The sequence below is a fragment of the Leucopleurus acutus genome (genome assembly GCF_964270905.1).
Source record: "Leucopleurus acutus genome assembly, chromosome: 2".
In the NCBI taxonomy this organism is placed as follows: Eukaryota; Metazoa; Chordata; class Mammalia; order Artiodactyla; family Delphinidae; genus Leucopleurus; species Leucopleurus acutus.
In genome coordinates, this window is record NC_139143.1 from 50,219,483 (window position 1) to 50,244,988 (window position 25,506).

At 45.1% G+C, this 25,506-nt stretch overlaps 1 protein-coding gene across 1 annotated transcript in view; it reads right to left on the reverse strand.

The window, feature by feature from the left end:
* Positions 1 to 315: 315 nt before the first annotated feature.
* PTPN14 (protein tyrosine phosphatase non-receptor type 14) overlaps positions 316 to 25,506 on the reverse strand; it is a gene marked incomplete at both ends in the record, with an annotated part of 99,776 nt that continues 74,585 nt past the window's right edge. The window contains 8 exons of the mRNA XM_082832391.1: positions 316 to 444; positions 5,120 to 5,283; positions 8,957 to 9,191; positions 11,609 to 11,737; positions 14,932 to 15,150; positions 16,295 to 16,438; positions 20,718 to 22,195; positions 24,378 to 24,456. Of these exons, the coding sequence (XP_082688517.1) occupies positions 316 to 444; positions 5,120 to 5,283; positions 8,957 to 9,191; positions 11,609 to 11,737; positions 14,932 to 15,150; positions 16,295 to 16,438; positions 20,718 to 22,195; positions 24,378 to 24,456 (2,577 nt within the window). The remainder of the gene's footprint in view (positions 445 to 5,119; positions 5,284 to 8,956; positions 9,192 to 11,608; positions 11,738 to 14,931; positions 15,151 to 16,294; positions 16,439 to 20,717; positions 22,196 to 24,377; positions 24,457 to 25,506) is intronic.

Consider the following 25,506-nt stretch of genomic DNA (forward strand, 5'->3'; position numbering starts at 1 on the left):
ACCAGGCAACCCTCCCTACTGACCTATTACAATGCAGATCAGTCAAAATGTGGTTCAGAGGAAAAGTACTATATTATTGTGAAAACTGCATTACGATGATTCACAAAAGTTATTCCAAAGGGGGAAAAAATAAATTATCTCCTATAAAATAATACATGACGTTTGTGAACGATCTTGGCGCTCCTGTCTTCAGGGAGCCGGTGACCTGCCTGCTCCGGCCATCCGCGCCCTGCCGGGGGAGCAGATGTTGTCTGGAGGTGCGTCCCCATCTGGAAGGTGGGGCTGGTCGCCTCTTCCAGGAGCTGAAGCAGGGGGTTAAATGAGTCTGGAGTTTTGGAGGAACTGGATGAGGACCTGGTAGACAAACTTGTACTGAGCGATGGTCTGGATCATAAACATCCTCTGCTCCCTGAGGAGCCTCAGCATCATGGGCACTTCCACCTTCTGCAAGAAAAGAGAAGAAGATCCTGAGATGGGGCGGCGGGGGGGGGGGGGGGGGGGGCTTCCCTTGGTTCCTTCCTCATTCCCTCATCCAGGAAGCATTCACTTGCTGCCCCTGTGCAGGTATAGGAGAAAGCCAAAGACAGCCCCCTCTAGGTTATCCCAGTCGAAGACCCTAATAGTAACTGGAGAAGCTGGTCGTCATGTACCACGGGTGTGATATTTTAACTACAGACCAGTCCACTAGAGAAAACACAGAGGCTGGAGTTAAACCCGATTGGTACTCTTAACCCTACCGTGACCCAATGGTAGGATTTAAGCCCTTTCTGGGTCTTCGCTTCTTCATCTGTACAACAAGGATAATGATGCTTTCCTCCAATGGCAGTGTGGCCTTGGCCAAGTTAGTGACATTTCCTCGGCAGTAACACAGGGTGATAAACAGTACCCTCCTCAGAGGATCAGATGAAGAAATACATGTAAAGCATTTAACACAGTGTCTGGCACACAGTAGGCTCTTAATAAAGACTACTCACTGTCTCATTAATATTAATGAAATAAGAACACTCATGCCCATCCTGCTACCCCACAGGGTCGCGGGCATAGCCAAGTGAGATAATTTACGTGTAAACCTTTAAAACATCAAAGCACAATCTCTGGGCACCAGTCACGCATGTTTGGAGTGAAAGTCTTTAACTAACGATATCTTGAGTATTAAATGAGATTGCCAATGTGTAAATTCTTTGAAGATCTCCAATGGAAAGGAATTAATACGGCGGATCATTGGTGCCACGGTGTCCCCTCACTTGTGTCACTTTCATCCCCCTGGACCAGCCAAGGCAGAAGCACCATGGAGTCAATGTACCATCATGGCCTTGGTATACTTCTCCCTGCTCTGGGAGCCCTTAACCCAGGCAAACGACCACACCCACGAACTCAGCACGGACTGAGCAAGCATCAGAAATAAAACAATAAAAACCCAGCTGTATGTCTTTTCTTACTTTACTTTCAAGTCATTTCAGCTATTTCCAAACTTTGTGTAGCTACAGTACCATACATGCCATCCTGTTTAGTCGCGCTTCTCCAAAACTAGTTAAGTAACGCACACCACAGATTTAAAAGGGACAAGTCCCTGGTAATACGCAAAGAGAAAAAGGCATGTGAATCCTTAAACTATTAGTCAAGATACAGAGCCTAGACCATAAGCTTCTGATGGTAACTAGTGGGTCTGTGCCTAAACTCTACTCCAGAGTGACTGACATCACTATACACAACACAGAGCACCTAATAATGAACTTAACATAATGCATGATAAGCATTACTCTGTGTTGGGCACTGAATATAAGGATAGAATAAGGCTGCTCCTACCTCTTACCCATCAAAGGCTTTGACAAGAGAGGCAGGGTCACACAGAAGCTAAGAGGTCATCTCCTTGTGCCTCAGTTTCTCTTTGTTAGATGAGGGTACTAACAGAACCTCTCTCGTAGGGTCACTGTGAAGGCTACGAGCTGTAAGGCTCTTGAAATAGTGTTGGCACATGGTAAACACTACATACACGTTAGCTGTGGTTATTATAGTATTTTCATTCTCGTCATCATCACAACCACCACCACCTCCCCCCCCCCCACCATCTCCTTTACCTCTACCATCTCCTCCACTTCCATCTCTGCCATCACCACTATCATTCATGGTCATTACCATCTCCATAGCCTGTAAGACTTAGCCCCTCAGGCTGACTCAAGGACAGTATGCTAGGTGATATAGGGCAGTCTGGAGACAAGACAAAGTTCCCCCTGGTCCTCAATGAAAGAATCCTTCAGCTTGCCTTGAAGGTGCGCTTCCACAGGCTCTGCTGCCCACCGTCCCTAACCCAAGGAATCCGGAGGCAGCTGACGCTTGCTCCATCTTGCTTAGAAGACGTCCCCCCCACCCCCCTACTCTACGAAGGAGGGATAACCAATTCAGAAAAGCAGCAAGATCAAGACATCTTGCTCTGTGGCTAGTGAGAACCTGACCTTTTGTAATTTAGCTAATCTGGGACAGGTGGCCAAGAGAGAGTATCACAAACCATGAAACTGGTGCGTTCTGAAAACAAATGTATGGGCATTAAAATGTCATAGCTAACATTCAGTGACCAAAAGCAACAGGGCACAAAGAAGCTTCTCAGGGCAGCCCAGGAGAATCCCCTCACAGCTGCCCAACTTCACTGTTAAGCATCTTTGCTCCAGGAAAAAGAAAAGGCATTTCACTGACGAAATTAAAACTCTATGGATTATAGACTAAAACATAAAGTATCCTAAATCCAGAAGCCATGGAAAGAAGATGGGAAAGTTTAGACGGGAGAAAAATGGGACAACCAATTTTATATTGATTTAGCAAAATCTTTTGTTTAAAAAACAAACATGGTCGCACTCCTCTTCTAAAATAAGGGTTTGAATTTTACTAGCCAGGTCTGAAGCAGAACAAGTAGAGACCTCTTTTCTCCCTAGCCGGCTCCCAATAGCAATTATGGGAAATGGGACAGATAAGGCTGGCTACATGTGCTAGGCGAAGGGAAGTGAAAACTATGAGTCATCTTGCTATCTTTGAATATCAATGGGAACAGAAGTCCTTTTTGGACTGACCACATTCCAGTAAATGTTCTGGCATGCAACTGGGCATTGAGGAAATCTGCTATGTCTGGATACACCATAGAGAATTTAATCACCCTGAGCCCTCACCAAGTCCCCTCAAGGCCCCGGTGGCTGAACCCCTTACTCTGTACCACGCTGGCTCTGACATCTGTTATGTTCCACTGGGCCAGTGACATCTGGTGATCGATGAGCCTTCATGTCATCGTATGACTGAGGCTCAGCCTTTGATGGGTCTCCAAAGAGCTCTCAGAACACAGCGATCCTTCATGTCAGACCAGACTGACAAAACAGCTTCTCAAGTTGAAAAGGAGGAAGGGGGAACAGAGGAAGAGCACATGGGGAATGCAGAAAAGAAGGGGAATTTGGCGAAGAAAGTGACATGAGGAAAAGACCTCTAAGTGGGGAGGGGTTGATGCAGCCCTTCTTCCTCCCCAGGAGCCCACTGGTGCTGCCAGCGGAGCTCGGATATGCTTGAGCCACACATACCCAGATTCCACTGCATCTTAGTCTATCTTCCCAGCAGTGAGCGGATCTGGGACTCAGTGGCGAGCTATTCACTCTACTAGAAACTCCTAGAGACTTCTAGTAGTGACAGAGAAGCAGACAATCAAGAAATCTCATGTGAGATAAAAACTCATAGAAGATGACGAGATTTCTGTTATGTAGACTCAAGTGATTCCATGATGGGAATTTTGTTCCCCAACAGAATGTTTGTTAGTTTGAACAATAGGCCACATGTGATATAACTCCTCTTCTACTTTTTAGCAGCACAAACATTCATATGTACAGACTGAAAGTTTCCAAAATTAACCTTTCATAGGCAGGGAACTTAAAAATCCTTTGAACGTATTTAAACTTGGCATTTATCGTTTTCCGAGAAGTCTGAATATAACAAACTCCATGGGGCAATATTTAATCTGATCTTCAGACCGTTGAGTAAATACATATATTGTTATATAAATTCCTTCACAGAACATGCATTATAACATCTCCTGATTTTAAAACTATCACACCACTTCAAAAGTTTCCTTTGATTCTCCAAGCTGTACAATTTGTAAATTGAACAAGAATCAAATGACACTTGGCATTTGGAGGCAGAGTGAAGACAGGAAATAACTCAGGGCCAGGAGGTGAGAGACCTCACTTCAAACCTTGGCACCACTGCTTAAGGGCCACCTGGCACTGGACAAGCCACTAGATTGTTTCTGGACCTCAGCATCCTCATCTGTAAAACAGGAACGGGACGTGTGCTGCTAGCGGTGATTAAAGAACCTAAGAAAAAAAAAGTGAAAGCCATCTAAAACCCCTAAAGCCCCCTGTGAGAATAGAAGGCAGAAGAATTGTTCTTTCGCCTTTGATTGCTATTTGTCTCATCTCTACAAAATCAAAAGCCCCTCGGTGTCACTCCCTGACCTACAGCAAGAAGGCAATGCCACACACCGTGTGGGCACAAATTCAGCCGCAGCCCGCGTCTATGGGAGAAAAGCTGGGCCTCCAGCCTCAGCAGAGGCAGGCCACGTCTGTGCCCTCGGATTATCTACCCGGCTCTGCTACACATCACTGCCAGTCTAGACGAGAGCAAAGAGTCCCCTCAATAAAACTCCGCAGTAAAGAATGAAAAACGTGTTTAAAGCACACACATTTTCACGTAGGAGTTAAGCCAGAACACATCCCAGAAATGCAAGACGCATCTATACTATATGCGACCCCATAACCCACTGTGGAAAATTACCCACAATAAAACCAGACCTTCTGTGAAACACTGCAGACTTCTGGGAGTTGATGCCAGCGAAGATCAGATTTTCCAAATGCTGCCTCTCTCACAGTTTCAACTCTTTTTCTATATTATCGGGGTCTCTACACAGAGCAGTGAAAGGCAGATCAGGAAGGTTGTAAATGTCAGAGTCCAACTAGGAATCATGGGTCTGGAAAACTCTCGTCAGGAGAGAGGACATGAAACAGTGGAAATAGAAGGGCACAGGTGAAGGTTTGGCCATGGTGTAGATTGGTCCCCAAGGTGGAGGATTCAGAAGCCCAGAATGACTTACTTCATTATGCTCCAGGCAGTAGATCATCAGCTCAGAAAGGATGACCACGCCGGTCCTTCCCACCCCAGCACTGCAGTGGACCACTATCGGGGGGTGCTGGTTCTTGGTGCTTTCCAACATGCTGTTGGTATGGCGACGGACCGACTGGATCTCCTCCAAGTAGGCTGCAAGACAACATGCAAATCTTGTCACTGATGTCCTGCATCGCTTTGCATACAAGTGAGGGGAAAGAAAAACTGTGATTTTTTTTTTTTTTAAGTGACAATAATTTACACTACTTACAAGACACTAATTATTTGGCTGGTACCCACTCTACAGTCCTGGATCCAGAAAGGACCAGCTGGGAGTCAATTAGTCCACGGGAGAATTTGTTCTTTAAATTAAATAGTTCTTTTTAAAAAATTAAATTCTGTCTTCCCCTCTGCAAATCCCAAAGTCCCCCAAGCAGATGATTCTCGACATTACTTACAGCAATTCCTACTATTAACAGACTGGGATCAGACACCAGCTAGGTCCCCTTGAAATGCCCGCCTGTCAGAGCCAATTTCTGGTGGGAAGAGCGTCCATCTGCCCTCTCTTCCTTCCCCTCACTGAATGAGTGAATGTCAGCTGAGGCTTGACTCCATTTTTAGATTATAAAATAGACTTTGGGGAGCCTGGTTTTCAGCTTGGATCCCATGTGGTGATGTGAGTAGCTCAAGATAACCCCCCTTTCCTGGAGGCAACATGTGGGTAGGGTGTGTGCCACGTGCCCCGTCAACATCTGCTTAGCCCCACAGGGCTGTGCAGGAGACTGTTCACTACTCCAACTGGGCACAAACTGAAAATTGCTCAACCCAAGCCTTAAGGACTATTTCTTTTTAATGGTCATGAAAAAAAGGAAAAGTATATAAATGTAATCCCCAAACAATCCAAGAACCGGAAAAAGTCAATTAGTAACTGAGATTTTATAGTAGCTAGTTCAGGGGAGAAGCAGATTTGAAGGTTCCTGATACTCAGAAAATCTCATCCCAGTGCAGCAGTGTAAAACCAAATGAGGAGAAAAACTCAAACTGCTGAAGAGAAAACAGCATTCAAACCATTCTCATAATATTTTATAATTCATTAATTTATTTATTTATGTTTGGCTGTGTTGGGTCTTCGTTGCTGTGCGCGGGCTTTCTCTAGTTGCCGCGAGAGCGGGCTACTCTTTGTTGTGGTGCGCAGGCTTCTCACCGCGGTGGCTTCTCTTCCTTGCGGTGCACGGGCTCTAGGCGTGCGGGCTCAGTAGTTGTGGCTCACGGGCTTAGGTGCTCTGAGGCATGTGGGATCTTCCCCGACCAGGGCTCGAACCAAGGTCCCCTGCATTGGCAGGTGGATTCTTAACCACTGCGCCACCAGGGAAGTCCCCATTCTCGTAATTTAAAAGCACCTGTTTACACGCAATGACTAGGAACTCCAATTTCTTTTATAACCTTATTTAATTAGTAATCTGAAATAGTTTACCCAAATAAACGTTTACTACCATCACCATCACCACCACTAATAATGTAAAATGAGATAGAACAAAACAAAAGAGGGAAGGCAATCTGAGGTGACTAGATAAGGTAGTTGCTATTGGTACCAACATGAGCTAAATACTGAGCATGGAATTCCTTTCACAATTTTTTTTTCCAAAGGGGAAAAGATACTAGGCAATAACATTTTCTGACGGCAGGCAATGTTCACATACAAGAGACTAGGTATTTCTTGTGCTAAATTTAAGGAGAGAAGTAAAAGGAATATTGATCAATAAAGCTGATGCCACCGTCAAGGGGAATTCCATGAAACACAGAGAAATTAGATTTAAGCAGATTCTTTCTCCTGCAATCATATTAATAAAGTTCCTTAAGGTGTAACTCAGTGAAGCCCTCTGGAAGACAGTTTGACCCAGTTCCTCTGCATCCAAGTAATCTCATTTAAACACAAACAAAAATCTCCTAAAATTCTTAAAAACCTAAAGAGCCAACATTTCTAAGACCCTGCTCAGCACACTTGTCCTGAGTTTCTTAGAAAGGTGAATTAATAAACACTGTTTTAAAATATTCTCTATATTTTTCAGTAATTTAGACGGGCTGTCCTTAAATTGGTTCTGATTTAAAAGATTTGATTATAATTTTAACCATCTCATAAAACCTTTTATCAGATCTGTTAGCCAGTCATCAAACGGATCTACTTTTATTGTTTCCATTTTCTGAGTCTTGCTTCTAATAAAGCAATTAGCAAAACAGTACCAGAAAGGAATAAAAAGAACACTGTTATGAGGAAAGAAAGCTCTGCAGAGGTCACTGTGCTCATTAATATTTTGAGCTGCAGGTAACTGTTTGACCTCAGGCCAGCCACCAACCTGCTCTAGGTCTCATTCTAGATCCTTTGATTCCAATCATCTTTCTTACTCTCAGTGTCCGACTCCTTAAGAACCATCATCACTTGAATGAAAACTGAAATAGCTGCATTGATAAATAAGTGTGCAGCAGAATCTTTCTGTTGGAACTTGTGAAATGGTACTTCAGGTACTTGAAAACCTATTCTCTCTTCTCTCCCCCACCCCTCCTACTCTAAATGAATATCAAAATAAAAATCAAGGTTTTGACACTCTCCAACCTCCCTTTGTTGTGGCCATAGGTCTTCTGCCAGCTGGTGAGTCAACAACATAGCAGGTGTAGTAAATCTGCAAGGCACCCTCAGGCCTCCTTCCTAGCTGGGTGAGGAAAGAGTAGGGTTTCCCGCAAGTGCAGGATGTTTAGGCAAGTCTGTAGAAGGGAAGGAGGCTGCTACAGCCATCACCAAAAGCATCAGATCTCACCTCCGGACAGTGATCACCGGCCTGTCTTCGTCATGAGACCGCAAGAGCCTTTAAAACAAAGACTGCTTCATTTCTGCATTCTAAGAGCCCAATTCAGTGCCTGGCACTGGTGGACACACACCCAGTTTTTGGCCTTACAAATAAAGTACTGCATACAATCTGGATGAATTCGTTTCTAAGATAACCATAGCTTGAAAACTACACATAAATTAATGAATCCAAAAATGATAGTTTCAAATACTACAAGTTGATTTCAATAATTCTTAGTATGTTTAATCGTAGGTATGAGAAACTACTAATTGGGATTTACTGCTGTAGGAAATACAGGGCTTCCGAGATATAAATTTTCATGAGAAACTTTTGAAGTTGTTTTTTCTATATTTTATTGCTTTGTGTTTCTTTTTTTTTGGTTGTGGTAAAATACACATAGCATAAAATTTACCATTTTAATCATTTTAGTGTGCATTACATTAGTGTACAGTGGCATTACGTATATTCACAGTGTTGTGCAAGCGTTACCACTATCCACTTCTAGAAATTTTTCATTGTCCCAAACAGAAACTTTCTGTCCATCAAACAGGAACTTCCTATTCCCCTTCCCCCTTGCCCCTGGTAACCTCTATTATACTTTCTATCTCTATGAAGTTGCCTATTTTGGATAACTCATGTAAGTGGAATCACACAACATTTGTCTTTTTGTGTCTGGTTTATTTTATTTAGCATAATGTTTTCAAGGTTCAGACACGTGACATGGACCAGAATACTAAAGGTCTAAATCAAGGTAGAACCAATTAGTTTACCACATTAGCTCATCTGCATACATGGTAAAGAGAATATGATAAATGCCATGTATTAGTCTTCTCTGTTCTACACATACTGCTGAAGTATTATATACTGAATGTTGTTAATACTTTGGCCACTTAAGAGAAAGCAGACTCTCTTTCCATTTCACCTCCAACTGATAAGACCATTATTACTGTTGGTAAAACCCCGACAGGGAAGAAAAGACTTACACAAAAATCCTTGAACATCCTCTGGGCAGCCGTGATCTGGCCAATCAGTATATTGCAAATGCCACACTGTCCTTTCCTGCCCGGACAAAAGGTGCTTGACCTTCAAGCCTGTGGTTGCATAGCAACCGGAATCTGTTCGGAACTTTGTGGTGACCTTGAACTTGCCATAGGTGGCTGAGCTGTGCTTGGAACCCAGTTTGGGCCAATATCGGTGGCTCTTGGTTCGTCCGCCTTCCTGAATCAGACACAGAAGCAAAATTGGACATGAGTCAGGGGAAGCTCTTATCCTCTTAATCTTAAAATCTAAGGACAGCGGAAAACTTGAATGGCTTCTAAGTCACTGACTCAGTAGCATCATTCAGTGTCTATCCCAGAATAGATACCCATATATTTTAGCTAACACCAATAATAAGATTTACCACACAGTTATATCAATGGTAAAATTTGAAGGTTCACAACTGGGCTGCAGTTGAATGTTAGAGGGAAGAGCCAGGGTGAAGACCAGAGGCGGGAACAAGCTAGGTGTGTTCAAGAAACAGAAAGGTCTTCAGTGTGGACGGCAGAGAGGAGGTTAGAAGGCCTCCTGGTCCACGGTAGGGCGTTTGGATTTCACCCCACGGTCAGTGGGAAGCCATCCAAAGGTGATGAAGTGACCTTAAGCAGAGGAGTGACAGATCCCAGTAATCGTTCTAGGTCACGCTTCTCACGTCGGATGCTCGGCCCTGGGCTCTCTCTGTTACACCCCACCGGCCACTGACACTGTCTTTACCATCTAGTGTCAATCTCACATTTTTTTCAGCCTGACCCATTTGTTTTCCACTGACAACTGAAGCAGAGGAAAACTGGCGTTACCCCTCTTCTCTCTCCCTTAATTTTATAATCTTTTCTGGGGGTATGCATTCTCAACCATTTACAAAATGGGGTCTATTTTAAAGTTTTGCACAGTTTTGACATCATAGGAGTGGGAGCGGGGGTGGAAGAGATGGCAGCTTAGAAGGGGACCCAGCAGAAGCGGGTGGTGCGAGAGGAGAAATGCCCAGCGCACGGAGCTGGGGGAATGAGTGGCAAGTGAAGGCTGGCTTGCACACAAAGCAATACAGCTTTGGGTGACACAAGTCATCTTGCCCTGGTTCTTTGGGTTGAATTGAGTCTTCTTAAATTTGAAGCACACCGGCCTCTTTTATTTAACCATCCTGTGAAAGGAGATTTATCTGAGGCCTTTAATTTATATAACTGCTGAGTACCTACATCAATTACAGATTTCAAAAGACTGTAAGTCTCTGGCTGCCTCACAGATCACTGGATTTTGTTCCTAAGACTGGTCCCTTCTTGTCACTCAGGTGTTAGCTCAAATGCAACCTCCTCAGAGGGCCCCGGGCTGCAGTCTAATCTAAAGTAGCCCCACAGTCACCCTCCATTCCGTTACTGGTTTCATTTTTTTCCCATGGCACTTAGCACTATCCGAGCTGACTTTGTTCACTTTTTACTGTAAATCCCACTGGGATGTAAGCTCCCTGGGGACAAGGGTCATGCCTGTTGTGTTTACCCTGGGGTCAGCACAGATGCTAAGTACACTGTTTTAAGTTGAATGAATCCCTCCCAAGGATGTAATTCGATAAAGTTATAAAACTAGAGATTTTTCAGGAACATTTACTCTTTGTGGGAAGGTGGGACAGAAGGTCAGCCTAGAGAAGTACAACTGGCCTGAAAGAGACCAAAGTCTTTCATCACTACCTTCTAATGGGCCGTTCTGGAAAGCATCTGCTCAGAAGAGTTAAGGAAGGGAACATGACTTTTTTTGTTTCCAGTTCTTTCTGTTCCCCATCCTTTTAAAGTTGTTAGGAAAGGGATAGGCAATACCATACATACGGTAAAAAACAAACAAACAAACGAACAGAAAACTCTTTTTCCTTAAATGACTTCAAAACGTAAGTTAAACTTTAATGAAAGGAACAAAAGGAAGTGGTTAAAATAAAATTAAAATAAAAAATCGAGACTGTGACAAGAGAAGAAACCCAAAACGTCTTCCCCCAAAGACAGTAAGCTCCAAGTGAACTGCTAGACGGAATGGGGGTATATGCCAGTTTTTGGAACACCACGTAGACTTCTCTAGTTACAAGGGAAAAGCTATGTTTGACTTGGCAAAGGAAGAAAAAGATTTTTTTTTTCTCTCCCCAAAGAAAGAGGCCTCTACAGGAACAACAGCTCTGGTCTCTTTTCAGCTGATAAGCAGGAGGGCATGGGAGCCGGCCACGCCCGGGGTTGGGAATATTTGCCGATTTACCCAGAGCAGCCCCAAAGTTCTCAAACTCCAGCGGAAAGATCATTGCTTTGTTTGGCACACAGAAGTGAGCTGGCTGAACTGAAGTTTGGTTCTTTTTTGTTTGTTTGTTTAATTTTAGTTCATGGTGATCCAAGGAAAAGAGTTAAGAGCTGGATAAAAATGGGGCATAACAATAAATTATCTTTGGAAAACAAAACAAACCTATATGCAAGTAAGGAGAGGAAAGAGATGCACGTCAGAGAGAGAAGGATTTGCAGAGAAACGGTGCTGCCGGAAGGAGGATGAGGCAGCAAAGGCGTAGACACAAAGCCCATCTTCTGCCCTCCGCCCCCGCCGGGACAGATGGCTGTGCGGCCATTCCCCCTTACCTCCTCTGCGGTGACCATGGCGATCACATTCGCTCCCTGCTCCCACACCATCTGCCAGAAGTCATGGCATGTGTGTGGCAGAGGCCCCTGAGTGGCGATGTAGTGCCATTCTGCCCCACCAACCACCACCTGGAAACCAAGGCAAGCGTTAGTGAATAAACCCCAAATCCAGGACAGAGTTACATGCTGACCATGGGTCCTTTTGTAGCCACCTGCAAACCTTGAATAATATTTTTAGGCCAAATGTGTTAGTGCTATCATCAAAAGCCCTGACACCATGGATGGCTAGTGACATCCATGCTCACATGAAAATACTTTTTGCCACTCAAGCTTATTACAACATACCTCATCATTTTTGGTCTACAACCCACAATAATTATGTACAAACCAGTGCATATTAAAAACATATATATAAAACATATATATATATATATATATATATATATATACCCACATATACAATATTACATGAAAATATGTATATAACCTAACAACTTGTTACAGAAATAATAGTTATGTTTCCAATGTGCAATGTACTGGTAATTGCCATTCTCTTCTCCTTTTTCTAGTCTATTCCATTAAAAAACAAAAGAAAACAAAACAAAAAAACCCCAAACTGCTCCCGACTACTAAATTGATTTCATATACCACTACCATATTGCAGTCCACAGTCTGAGACACAGTACTCCATGACATCCTTTTAAATAATAGAAAAATCTACCATGGAATAACACCCCTTTGGGAGCAATGTCTTTCTACCACTGCCCTGGTTATGAAGTGTATCCTAAACCTCTGTTGTACCCGCTACTCTGTACCACATACAGTAGAGGTATCATGAATGTACTTAAGCCAACAGTACATGATATTTTATCATCACCTTCCCCTCGTACAATACCACAGCATCCAACTGAACTCTGGAGTCATGAGATGATTTTGGATAATAAAATCATTACCCCACACAGCTCAGGGTGATCGTGGGAGGATAATTCTGCAGCTATAAATATTAGCAGCAGAAACACATCAATAAAAAGTCATGCCTCCAGTGTGAAAGCTCGTGCCATCAGGGTGAAATGGTGGCCTTTGGAGGGGTTCTTTCTGGGTTTGCCTCCATTCCTGTGCCTTGATACTGCCAAGTCAGGCTCCCTTACACATTCACCAGTGGGGATCTCAAGATGGTGCTAGGGGCAAAGAAGTGATCACTTTTTGAAACTTTTTCTCTCGTTTATTTTGTGAAACTATACACTAACTTGATTCAAACAAAAACAATGTCAGTTATTGTCTCGTTACACAAGGCATGTTTAGGTCAAAGCTGGCAAGCAAAATCCATTTTCCGAGTACTGGTGGGAGATAATACTCATACATTTGCTGGCCGGCTGGCTAGGAGTTTGGCTTATCTGTGGAACTGTGATTTTAAACATCAGCCTCTCTGGCACCCTACAATATAGGAGCCATAAATACTTCCAGAGTATGCTGCTGCCTGGGGCCTTTCAGCGTATTCCCAAGTATTGACAGGAGGGTATTAAAAACTGCATTAAAAACACAACCACCAAAGCTACTGAGGTAGATTTCACAGATGTGATTCCACGTCTGGAGCAAATAAATCTCTGTTCTGTGTTCACGGCTGCTTGGAACCCAGGGAGAAAACATTGGCAAGACATGTAACTCTACTCCAAAATCACAAGGACAAGTTCTTGCAAGCTCTCTGGGTCTATTAAACACACCCATGTCTAACCCGGATCCACAAGATGAAATGTGGGCCTCAGAGAATATGGAGGAAGGGATGGAAGGGATGTTAAGAACACCCACTGGGCACAGCGCACAGCGTATGCAGACTGACAGCTTTTTCCAGAGAGCAGATGGAAAATGGGGGAGGCGTTCCGGCCAAAAGAAGAAGATAGTATATTGCAGCTGTGGAAGATCTTCTCAGACAGTCTAGCAAGATGCAGCCGTGTGATCTGCATCTTTGCATGCATTATTTTGGTCATTGTTTCGTTATCTAAACTAAGCCCATGAAATTCACCACCGTCAGTTTCCTTCAGAGTTTCCTGGGGCTCAGTTTTTACTGTTTCATTGTTTTGAGAGTTCTCACTCTGAAAAATAAGAGTAGAATACACAATATGATCCATGAGAGTTGACGCCATCCTATTTCCTTGGACAGGACTTTCTGACACTTAAAAACTATATGTGGTTATCTATGCTGCGTGAACAAAAACACTACACCCAACCATGGTACACTTCCCATATTCTGTATCAAAACCATTAGAACTGATACATAGGCCAGACATCTGGCTGTATTTTAAAGGCTCAAAGGAACCTACCTATAATTTGGCTACAGTTGAAAAGTCCAATGAAGAAAGGAAATAATGCCAGACACAGATTTTCTAAGGTTATTGATCACAGCAGACTAGGAATCTGAACCTTGTATTGTTTTGAAAAGCGTCCTGTAACAACTGTTAACAATTATACTAATACAATTCACATTAGTACACAGATAATTATTCCCCTGCTTCAGAGGTCAGAGCAAATGGTGACATTCTAAACAAATGTGTTCTGTCATTAGGAGCCCTGAGGAAGGTAAGCTATTGAGGAAACACTTCACTGCATGCACACATGTACCCATAACTCTAAATTCTAACTGAAGTAAAGCTAAGCTGACCAATTTTAAAGTCTATGAAATACTGAGATACGAAGATTTGGAGTATCTGAAATAGTAACAAACATTTAATGACCCAAATGCACTGAATAACGTGGCACATTTTGCAAGATTCATTATCAACCACACCGTTATGGCTTATGTTGAAATTAGCCCACTCTTCTAAACATCATGCAAATTTGGGACTTCATCTCTAAAATGCCTAACCAGTAGTATTACAAGGGAGAAACAGTACGTTTCTGTTGCTCTTGAACATCATAACTCCAGTGACAGAAACATAATGCCTGTGATTTCCAAATTCTCCATCATCTGCCACTTACACACCGAAAGGGCTAATCCTCAGCTCTACCTGTGAGTTCCCGGGAGGGTTACAACACACAGAGAGAAGAAAAAGTTAAACCCCCTGTAATGAGCAAGCTTCAGAAACAGCTGGCCTGAGGTTTTTTCCCCTGAGGCCGCTGGGCTTCCTTCTCTGTGTGCAGTGATAGGCATGGCCTTCCAGTTGACTAAGAAAAGCACAGGAGTTCAAAAACACTCCCTTGGGGTTTGGGGACAAGCCAGGATGCACAGTGGCAGCCCGTATGTGTTCTCCTCCCTGCCCTTTTACCGTTAACCCGGCAATCTTCAGCCAGCCTTCCCAACACGCCCCTCTCCACCCCCCACTTCTTACCTTGATGTGGGAGGCGTTAATGTAGCCTGTGTTGTTTTCTTTGGTCGGTATGAGCTCTACGCGGTTCTCCTCGTAGGGGACGACCTCCCGGATACGGCTGCGCTCAGCATTTTCTGGCAGAGCTGCTGTGCTGAAAACGCCATTGGCCTTTTTCTTTGGAATCTGCTCATATTCTGTGAACACCATTCCCTCTTCGAGCTTCTTCTTCAGGGTTCTGAACTGCAACAGAAATTGATCTCCAGCTCTCTGAATTATCTTATCCAAACACTCCAACCAAACCACCAGATTTCTTCAAATATTTACAGTGACAGTGTTAATAAGTAGTTTCAAGATGGACAACTAATATTTGATTATTTGGTCTCATTACCGACCATATTGCTCGTGTCTCTTGTCCAATAACCAATTTCCTTCTCACTCATACCTTAAACAGAACGAATCTGCCAGACCAGGCAAGAGTTGAAATTCAAAATTAGTATTTTCCTTATTATCACCTCTGTTTAAAGTTCTAGTGATAAGGAGATCGTTCATCTTAATTACCCAGACGTCCTTCCCTCCACTTACACAGCTGTTCTTAGCTAAATTTTAAGATGATACTGGTCTACAGTCCTCTAGTCGTGAGGATTAGACGCCCCATCTTTTATTTTTCCCACGGTCAAGCTACTAAAAACAAAACATGGTATTAATTAGATTAAATGATCCCTTCTAAAGACCCTTCTGGCTCTAAGAGCATGCTAATACTTCATACATGCTGGCAAAACCTAAACCCGAATCTTATTGTAATGCACTCTATTACATTTACATGACCTGTTTCTTAACCTGACAGCAATTTCAGGAACTAAAAGAACGCGTTTCTTCACCTCTGAAACACTACCACGCAACTTCTGGTTACTTTTCCCACAATGCATTACCCTAACCATGATAAACCAGCCATATGTTATAGCCAAACAAGGGGCCAGTGTATTAAAGAATTCTATAAATGCGTGGGTCAAAGAATCACTCCCTAGTAAAGGGTATTTGGTCACACAAATCACAGAAACTGAGAGCTACAGCAACCGCTTAACTTCTTCATTTTGCAAAAAAAATAAAGACACAGGCCCAGAGACATTGAATGACTTGACCAAGGCCACACAGCTAGGTAAGGGCTGGTGTCTTTAGGGGTCGTCATGGCACCAGCCTGACAAAGAAACATGAGATGTTGAAAAGGATCAATTTAATACAGCACAGACCAGGTCTTGCTAAGCTTCAAATTGAAGAATGAATTCGTCAGACACGCCTTCGTGCTGGCATGTCTGGGCGAGGAGAGAGCGTTGGAATCCTAAGACCACAGAGAATGAGTCACAAGTTTGACAAGCCCAGCGCTTACCCTCTCATCCATGGGAACTCGGGTGGCATCAACGCGACTTTCTTCCCGCCCCGAGCCCCGAGCAACGGAGAGTCCGTTCAAGGCTGCCAACATCAGTGGCCTCTTCTGTGCCTCCAGGCCTGCCATCTTCTGCTTCTCTAGATTCTTGCGGCAAGAAAAGGCATGTTCTCATTGTTTGTAATACCAGAAGAATGCTGGAATGTGTTTTAATCTCCCCAAATCTGTAACTCCCCAGCCAAGGAATGCAGACAGTCACCATTAGCAGGGCAAATTCAAACACAGTCTTCCCATTATTCCCACTGTGCTGGAGGAAGCTGGTTCCTCCAGGCCTCCTGAGCTTTTATTTAAAATAGAGGAACGAACGAACAAACAAACAAGAGCAAAGACTCCACACAAATACACCCTGCCTCGGGGCTCACAAGAAAACAGTGTACACGAGACACTTTAGGAAGATAAGGGCTGAAGGAAGACAGGACCAGGAAAAGAGAAACAGAGATTCATGAATAATCAAACTTAATCACAATGATGGACCTTTTATACAGATTAAAACAGTAAAAACCTTATAAAAACTGTTTGTTGCATTCTTAAGAGGTTGGATACATACATAAATGGACAAAAACCTTCCCAAGTCTCCATTCAGAGGGGCTCAAGACTTGAGGGTGTTAATCCTGTATTGACTCTCTCTGGTCCCCGGGATATCATCGCCAAAAGGAGAGCTGCTGTGGTTCTAGCAAAGTCACTGATACCACAGCCTGGGGCCACCCGAGATGACCTACCCAGCAGCACCCTTCATGCTTCATCCAGAAGACCCACAGGAATGGACACCATGGCTCCCTGGGACCATGGTGGAGCAGCGGTGGATGTGACGGAGCCACGGGAGAACACGGATCTAGGCGCCCAGCAGAGCACTTAGCAGAAGGTTCGGGGTTGTTGACACCTGGCCCTTGTTTGTGGCTTTGCAACTCCTCTCTCTCTCACCTGCACAGACACTGAAACTGGATCAGTCGGGGCTCCTGTTACCTGGTCTACGGCTGTGCTTCCTCACGCCCTCTAAACTGATCGAGGTACCAACAAACCTCCATTTGCTCATTTCAGGCAAGACAACGGGAGCATCTCCCACCAAATAATCTTGTCTTAGAAGACAAAAGCACAGAGAGACCTCACAAAGCACAGGAACAGATGAGTTTTACAGAGTTTATGATTTTGAGTCACACGAAAGGGAAACCAATTTGCAGGTTCCTTTGGTTGCCACAGATGAAGGAGTCATCTTATTCCTGTTTTCTTGTTTCAAACCTTTAGGTAGTTCTTTTCTTAGTCTGTCAGTTAGAAATCTACTCCCCAGAGAAGTATCTTGATGGAGCCGTGGTGCAGATTATTCTAATTGTGGGCGTAAGGGGACGATTACACCCCGACATGCACGCCCTCAATGCCACCTACAGTCAGAATGGAGCCTTGGGAACTATATCCAATATCCTGGGATAAACCATAATGAAAAAGAATATAAACGTATATGAATATATCCGAGACACTTTGCTGTACAGCAGAAATTAAGCACAACATTGTAAATCAACTATACTTCAATAAAGTTAAAAAAAAAAAAAAAAGAATGGCACCCTGGCCTTTATGAGTGATTCTGTCAGTAAGATGCTTGGTCCAGCGACAGGGCTGACCCATCAGACAAACAAAAGGAGCATCTCAGAGGAAGATTAACTGTGAGAAAGTGAGAAAGGTCCCAAAGGTATAATATACTTAAGACTGGCCCTGGTTTCTCAACCCCAGACAGATTTTGAAAGTTTTGGATTTAAATGTGGTGGTGTGTGTGGGGGGTGGGGGGGAGGTGTTAGTTTACTTGCTTATTAGTTTGTTTTTGTAAGGGAGAATTTCCCCCCCCCCCCCATTATCTCTTTTAGTTGAGAATGTTTTACTCCTCCGCAACGTTTTAAGAGAGCAAATTTTTTTTTTTAATAAATGGTCCTGAGGTCTTCCCAACAGTCCTTCTGCTTCCTTCCCACCATAAGGTAACCCCAACTGGGCCCAAAAGCCCAAAGAAACCTATTTGTCTTTCTTGGGAAAGGATTACTACTTACCTAATGAAAACTGAAACCCCAGGGATAACCTATTTCTCTTAGCTCCTCCTTACTTATCCTATCAGCTTATTACCAGAGATCAAAAATAATTAATTCAAAGATCTGATTTGGCCTTTTCTCTTCCCAGTACCTGATTTGGGGTTAGGTGACTAAAGACAGTGAAATGTCTTCCAGGCAGCAGTAGGAGCCAGGAGAAGCTATCAGGACAACAGGCCTGAACTATTCATCAAATGGATAAGCACCTCCAGAACTGGAGGGAGAGACTTGCCTGCAGGGCAAATTCTCCCCATAGCTGTCTCCCTCCAGTTCCTATTTGGTTACATTTTCTCATTTTCTTATCCTAGGGAGGCCCTGACAGCCTCCTCTTCTTAGCCATGCCTAACAAGCCAGGCAAAGGCTACCCATGGTGGGGGAGGGACAGACAGTCATCTGGGATGTGGGGAGGTCATTGGGGTGAGTTTCTTCACAAAGACAATAGAGACCCATGCCAAGCATCAGCGCCAGTGGTGGTCACCACCTTGCCTGGCTCACTGAAGACCCTCCAAGTCCTACTCTGAGGTTGGGACACCAGCCAAGGGCGGCAGCCCTTGAGCTCACAAGTGTGTAGGATTTGGGGAAAAAAATCAGAGAAGGGACTTCCCTGGCGGTCCAGTGCTTAAGACTCCGTGCTTCCAATGCATGGGACCAGGATCTTAGCTGCTGGTCGAGGAACGAAGAACCCACATGCTATGAGGCATAGCCAAGACATAAAGTTTTTAAAATTAAAAAGAAGAAGAAGGTACACATTTAAAAAAAAAAAATCAGGGAAAATGACAGAGGGCTGGGGTAATGATGTTCCTGAACTAGTTAAGGGGTAAAATTGGCTATTCGCTCTTACCCAATGGATGGGATGGGAGGACACGTGGAAACAGTGGGAAAGGCCCTTGCTCCTTTGTGATAATGCCTGAAGCACTATGCAGGGAACCAGTGCCGTGAATCTGGCTACAGGCTTTTGTTTAATACAGGTAACAAGAGAAGAGAACGAATACGACCTAAGTGAGGCTAGGGGACCACGTAGGCAGCAGCTGAATGCTTAGACGGATGGGTTCTTGATACCGAGTTGTGTTATAGGGGTGTGAGGCCAAGAAGTGCTGAAAATCCCTTTCTACCAGTGCTTACTTTTCCCGAACTCAGAAAGCTCTCCCCGCAGGCACCCAGCCCCGCATCTCATTCCAGCCTCTCATTCCATCCCCAGGAAAAGGCTCCCCCGCAAGGCACCTAGCCCCGCATCTCAGCCCAACGGTCTTATTTCCCACAGGCACAGCACAACTGTCACAATCTCCCTCTAGGCGGAAAAAGTTACGCCTGTACCAACTTCCTAGCAAGACGCCACGGATGGCCAAAACCGTGAGGCTAAGAATGTTCTTAAGGTTTGTCTAAAGTAGGAACGTTGCTATGGACTAGACTCCTAAACCGAGGGACTTGGCTTCCTTAAAACTTTGGCTCTTTACAGGTTGATTCCCTCTGGAGAACTGGGAGACTTATAGATGAAGAAAGTCTAATGAACTCCATCAAAGCCCATTTTAAGTTACAACTGCTCTGGAGTTCCTAAAATAAGCCCTGGCTACCTTATAGTTCAGCTGTGGTACATGCAGAGGAGAAGTCAGTCTAGGTTTGAATGGTTATATTAAGAGGATTTTTTAAGGGAGTGAATACTTCCAGGACAAGTGTGGCGTGTGTATAAATATGCATGTGTGAATTCTTGATAGAATAAGAATGGTTAATGGAAGCTCAACGGTAAACTTCTGGGTTTATTGTTATTCTCTTAGATGTGTGTTAAACATCTCTCGAAAGAAGATTTGAACATAAAGCTGGATACATCATGGACAATATTGATGAACGATCCTGACATCTAGATCTACACAGAAAGCTGTGCTCTAAAGGGACCAAAGTACCAGGAGATGGAGGAAGGTGAGCTCCTGGCAGCTCATGCAATGGGAAGTCTGACCCTGAATAAACAGCAAATGCTGGCCCAGACACCAATCTCAACACCACCAACCTGTAAGATCCTGACTCTCTCACAGCACTTTGCACCAAGCACACCTATGAGAAGCCATGAATGAGAGTGGAAGGTTTATGTGAAAACAAAGCTCTGTGAAATGAAACACTACCTGTTTATGTGCCAAGTGATTTTTAAATCCCTACCACATTCCCTGAATAAGGCTTGCGCTTTCTTCAGTGCCCAGAGGATGTATGTCTAAATCATGGAAAAGGAGCAGAGGGGGCCGCGGGAGAGGGTGGAAATCAGCCCGTTTAACTGTCCCTCAAAAGATGCCCTGGGAGAGGAAGCCACTTACCCGGATCATCATCTCTCTTTCTATAATGCTGTCCTCCAGGGAGAACATTTCAGACACAGGTCTCTCCTTCACAGGCTCTTTCTTGACCCGCTCCTTCACACTTGTCAGGTCGGGCTCTGAGATGGATGGACCAAGAGAGGACCCGTTGATGGCCATCTGGTCAGCCCGGGAGATACTGATGGCCTTGGCTGGCCCCTGCCTCAGGACCCTGGCCCTGGCGATGGCGGGAGGAAGGCACACCTGGTCTTGCCCCAGCGCCCCGTTGCTCACACTTTTCCTGGGTCCGGGGTACTCGGGTGGGGGCTTGTTTGGAATGCGGGCTAAGGCGGCCTGTAGCTGGGCGCTGTACTCCATCTTCTCGCGGAGCACGGGGATCTGGGGCACCGGATCCGGAGCCTCCTCTTCTTCCTCCTCGCTCTCGCTGCTGTGGATCAGCATCGTGGCATCCGAGAAAGTCTTCCTGTGGTGATACTCGGGAAGCTGGGGGACCTCGTGGCTCCCCGGCACCTCCTCGGGTGGCCCCGGCTCTCGCAGAGTGTTGCGGCGGGCCATGGGGATGTTTAGCGACTTCAAGGTCATGGCTTCCATGCCCCGCACCATGCTGCTCATCACCTCCAGGCTGTGGCGCTTGTGCACCGTGCCGTGGTGCTTGGTGGCCGTGAGGGGCTCGCTCACCTCCTGGAGAGACTGATGCACCACCGGGGAGCTGTCCTCCTGGAAGGTCTTCACGGACAGCTGCACTTTGCGAGTCACCAAGTCGGGGCTACTGCCGCTGACGTACTTGTGGCGGTGGCTGGCGAGGTCCGGGGTGCTGGTGGCGGGGCGGGGCCGTGGGTAGGGGGGTGGTGGCCGGAAGAGATAGTTTTTGAGCATGTGGGCCGTGTTGTAGTTATAGGTGCCCTGGAGCTGCATGTTGGCCAACTCCGGGGTGCTCACCGTGTGTGAGATGGCGCTTGCCCCGGGCTTGCTCGGCACCGTGGTATTCTTCGGGTTGATCGGGTCCGACGGACTGACCGGTTTGTTACCGTAGCCCCCCTGGGGCCCATAAGGGACAGTGTAGGGGTGCCTCTCCCGCATCTCGGGCTGGCTGTACACCAGATCCTCTGGCTGGTTGTAGGCGTGGGTGTTGATGATGTTGAGGTTTCGCAGGGACTGGCTCTGGCTGTCCGTGTGCACGACCCCCCTCTTCATCTGCCGCATGACTGTCTCATAATCGGGGGTCGGCCGGTAGGATGGCACGATGATGGCGCTGTGCCGGTGGCTCGGGATGTAGTCAGCCCGCATGATGTCACTCCCAGGGATGCTGAGGTTGGAGGACACGGGAGAAGCCTGGATGAAGCTTTGGGAGCAACTGAGGGAGTTGACGCTGTGAATGCTACACACACTGCCATTGGTGACGGTGCCATTTATATAACTTAAGTCCAGGCTGTTGTGCGAGTTGCAATACAAGGCTTCTTCATTCCCATGGAAGATGCTGTCTGCAAGAAGTCACACAGAGGCACGTGAACGTCCACACCATCCTGCTTCAATCAAGTTCATCCTCACACTACAGACGTCATAAAAAGGGAAATCCCGTGGTCTCCACCCACATATGCCATGGAAAAACTGGTAATTTCTTGGGCCAGATGGCAACATATGGAAGGACCATTTTAAAGCACACTAAAAAGAAAAAGTGACTCTAAACAAAGAAAGCTATGCACATACGGAACCGTTATCACCTGGGTTAAGTTCTCGATGTGGCCACGAGCTTTTAAATCAGGCACCAACAATGGCCCTCACATTGGGAGACCTGTCCTCTTGTTCACGGCTCAGCGACAGAACTGGATGTTTGGGTCAGGAAGTCAAGAACTTTAATAGGGCAATAGATTTGAAATTATTGAGTCCTGGGAGCTGATCTTCCTGACTGCAGTGGGAAAACTCCCTGTATCTGAGGGACTGCCGCGCATCCGTCAAGGCACGAGGCCAGTAACACAGTCAGGATGTCGGCATGCGTGGCTGCTTCATCCTGATCGCCAACCAACGGAGGGCACAATAAGAATCAGGAGGTTTTTTTAGCCACTGCCTAAAACCCGCCTCTACAGGTGGCTTCATCACTGAGGTCAGTTTCCCATGAAAATTAATAATACTTTAAAGAGGTACCTAAAGAGATAAAAAGCAGATTTCTAAAGTAAGGCCCATTCTGGGGGTCCAGTGTTCCTTTAACACACACATACACAGACACCCCTAGGCAGGCAACCTCTTGCCAACACACTTTTCTGTGGGCAAAGTATATTCATTTTTGACACTATGGATTTAAGCATGAGCGGAGTAGAAGAAAGCAAAGGCAGACAAGATTAAAAAACAGAAAAGCTGACTGAAAACACTTGGCTGCCTGAAGAGGAGGGGTGGGAACATAGACCAGATGAGAGGATACAGGTGAGAAAAACTAGGAGAACGTGTTGCATTTATCCGCCTTAATGGGGTTTGGTGCCCTCCCACAGAAGCAGGGTAACTCTGCTAGTCTGCTTATAAAAAGTTGTGTTTTATTAAATTACATCATCTTGATTATCTTAGTCTCCATGCTCACATTTAGACAGTGCAGAAAGAGTCAAAGCAGCTAGCATATGATAACCCAGAAACAAATTATCCAATTACCATACTGTCAACATCCAATGTTTAATCCCATTCCTTTTTGGAGATACAGTTAGTGTAATGATTCCAGAGCCTGGCTCAAGAGTCAGGACACCAATCTTCGTATCCAAGCTTCCCAGTACCCTTTCTGTACCCCAGTTTCTGTATCTGTCAAATGGAAATAATAACAGTACGTATCTCCTAGGTTTATTTTGAGGATTAAATGAGACAATACAGTGCAAGTGCTCAGAACAAGTGCTTAGGGAGAGGAATTGCTCTATAAATGCTCATTCTCAGAATAATTATTATTGGAATGGGTTTTTTTACACACTTTGCATGGGAGTGTTTAGGGAGAAAAAGAGGAATAAAACAGTTTAATAAGTGCACCGAGAAAGGGGCCAGTGGGAGAGATCGGAAAGGAGAGTTAAAATGAGGGGCTGAGGGCTTCCCTGGTGGCGCAGTTGTTGAGGGTCCGCCTGCCGATGCAGGGGACAAGGGTTCGAAGATCCCACATGCCACGGAGCGGCTGGGCCCGTGGGCCATGGCCGCTGAGCCTGTGCTCCGCAACGGGAGAGGCCACAACAGTGAGAGGCCCGCGTACCGCAAAAAAAAAAAAAAAAAAAAAAAAAAAAATGAGGGGCTGAGATTTTATGTGTATTTCTTTCAATTATTCTGATGCCTGTGTTCTCTGTCACCTTGAAAAGCTGCTTGACCGTTACAAGCTGTCTGACACTGACAAGGAGGGTGAAGAGTATCGTGTGGGGCTTAGCCGTCGCTCTCCTCTCTGTCCCACGTACAAGAAGGAAGAGGAGAAAGGAACTTGCTCACTGCCTTCCCCCAAGTCCCTCTGGAGTCAATTCTGGGGAGATTTTCCTCTCAGGAGTAAATGATATTCTATGCCTTTCACAAATCCAAGCTGTTGCCCGCTGCCATTCAGACAATGACAAAGTTAAAATGAAAGCATCACGGTCACCCCCCAAAAAAAGTCTCAGTACCCATCACCAGTTCTCAACTTCGCGTCTTAAGAAGGGACAGCGGCCAGCCAGTTACCTTGAGAAGTGTGTGTTTCCGAGTAGTGTTCGCCACACTGGACATGCATGGGAGGCAAGATGTACGGTTGTTGCCGGGGCTGAAACAGAGAACACAGCACAGGTGGGAGGCCTTGGCGCAAACGGCCGTAACACTCACGAGCGCCAGCGCGAGCACACGATGGTCCCCATCGTTCACCACGCCTGCAGGGAGGCACGCTGCAGATGCTCTGCTCTCCACACTCAACCCAACCCTTCCCTAAGCATCTGCACCTCCGTCTCGTCACCAAGCTTAGGACTGGAGAAACAAGAAGCGGGGAATGGGGAGGCTGGTTCAAGGAGAGAAAGAGGCTGTAATCAACATGAAGGCCCCTATTTATAACGTATTTTCTAACACACCTGCAAGGCTCCCAATGCCTTTTTAAAAGGAATAACTCAGAAGATGTACTTTATTATGTTCCACCTAAAACATAATGAGAGTTAAGGCGGAAGCCTGTTTCCTTCTATTCAAAATTGGGTCCCTCCTGAAGCTACAAGTTCGTACCCATCAGCACAGTTGTACCTATGACCCTAGTTCACAGTGCCACATCAGCCTCAAATAGGGACAGGGGAGTGTTAAGATGGGCCCACTTGCAAATTTATATAAAATCTGAAATGTGATCCCTGACAATGAGCGTGCAGTTCCCAGCACCACTTATGGACCCTCCCATTGCAGAGGATCCAGTTCAACCATCTAGCCCTTCAGTGAGGACTCCTCGCCATAAGACTCTTAAAGATGTACATTTAGACTCAACCTGAATAACTCCGTGCTGCAGAGGAGGGTGAAACTTTTAGAGAAAACACCAAAATGCTTAGAGGGCTTCACTAACTGGGGAGCTGAGAAAGGAAATATGATGAATGGCTAATATGGTCTAGAGCAAGTCATTTAACCTCAGTAGGTCTCAGCTTCCTGTCACTCAGATCAGTCTCCTCCCTCCAACATGATCCATTTTATTCACATATTAGGGTTCCAGGTAAAAATGTGTTTGAAGGAAGAGTTTTGATATTAAAATATAAACTTTAAGCTTATAAACCACCAAACAGGATGATCTCTTATATTTCTATTTGATTATTTTAAAATTAATCTTATAGATATTAGTTTAAATGTTACT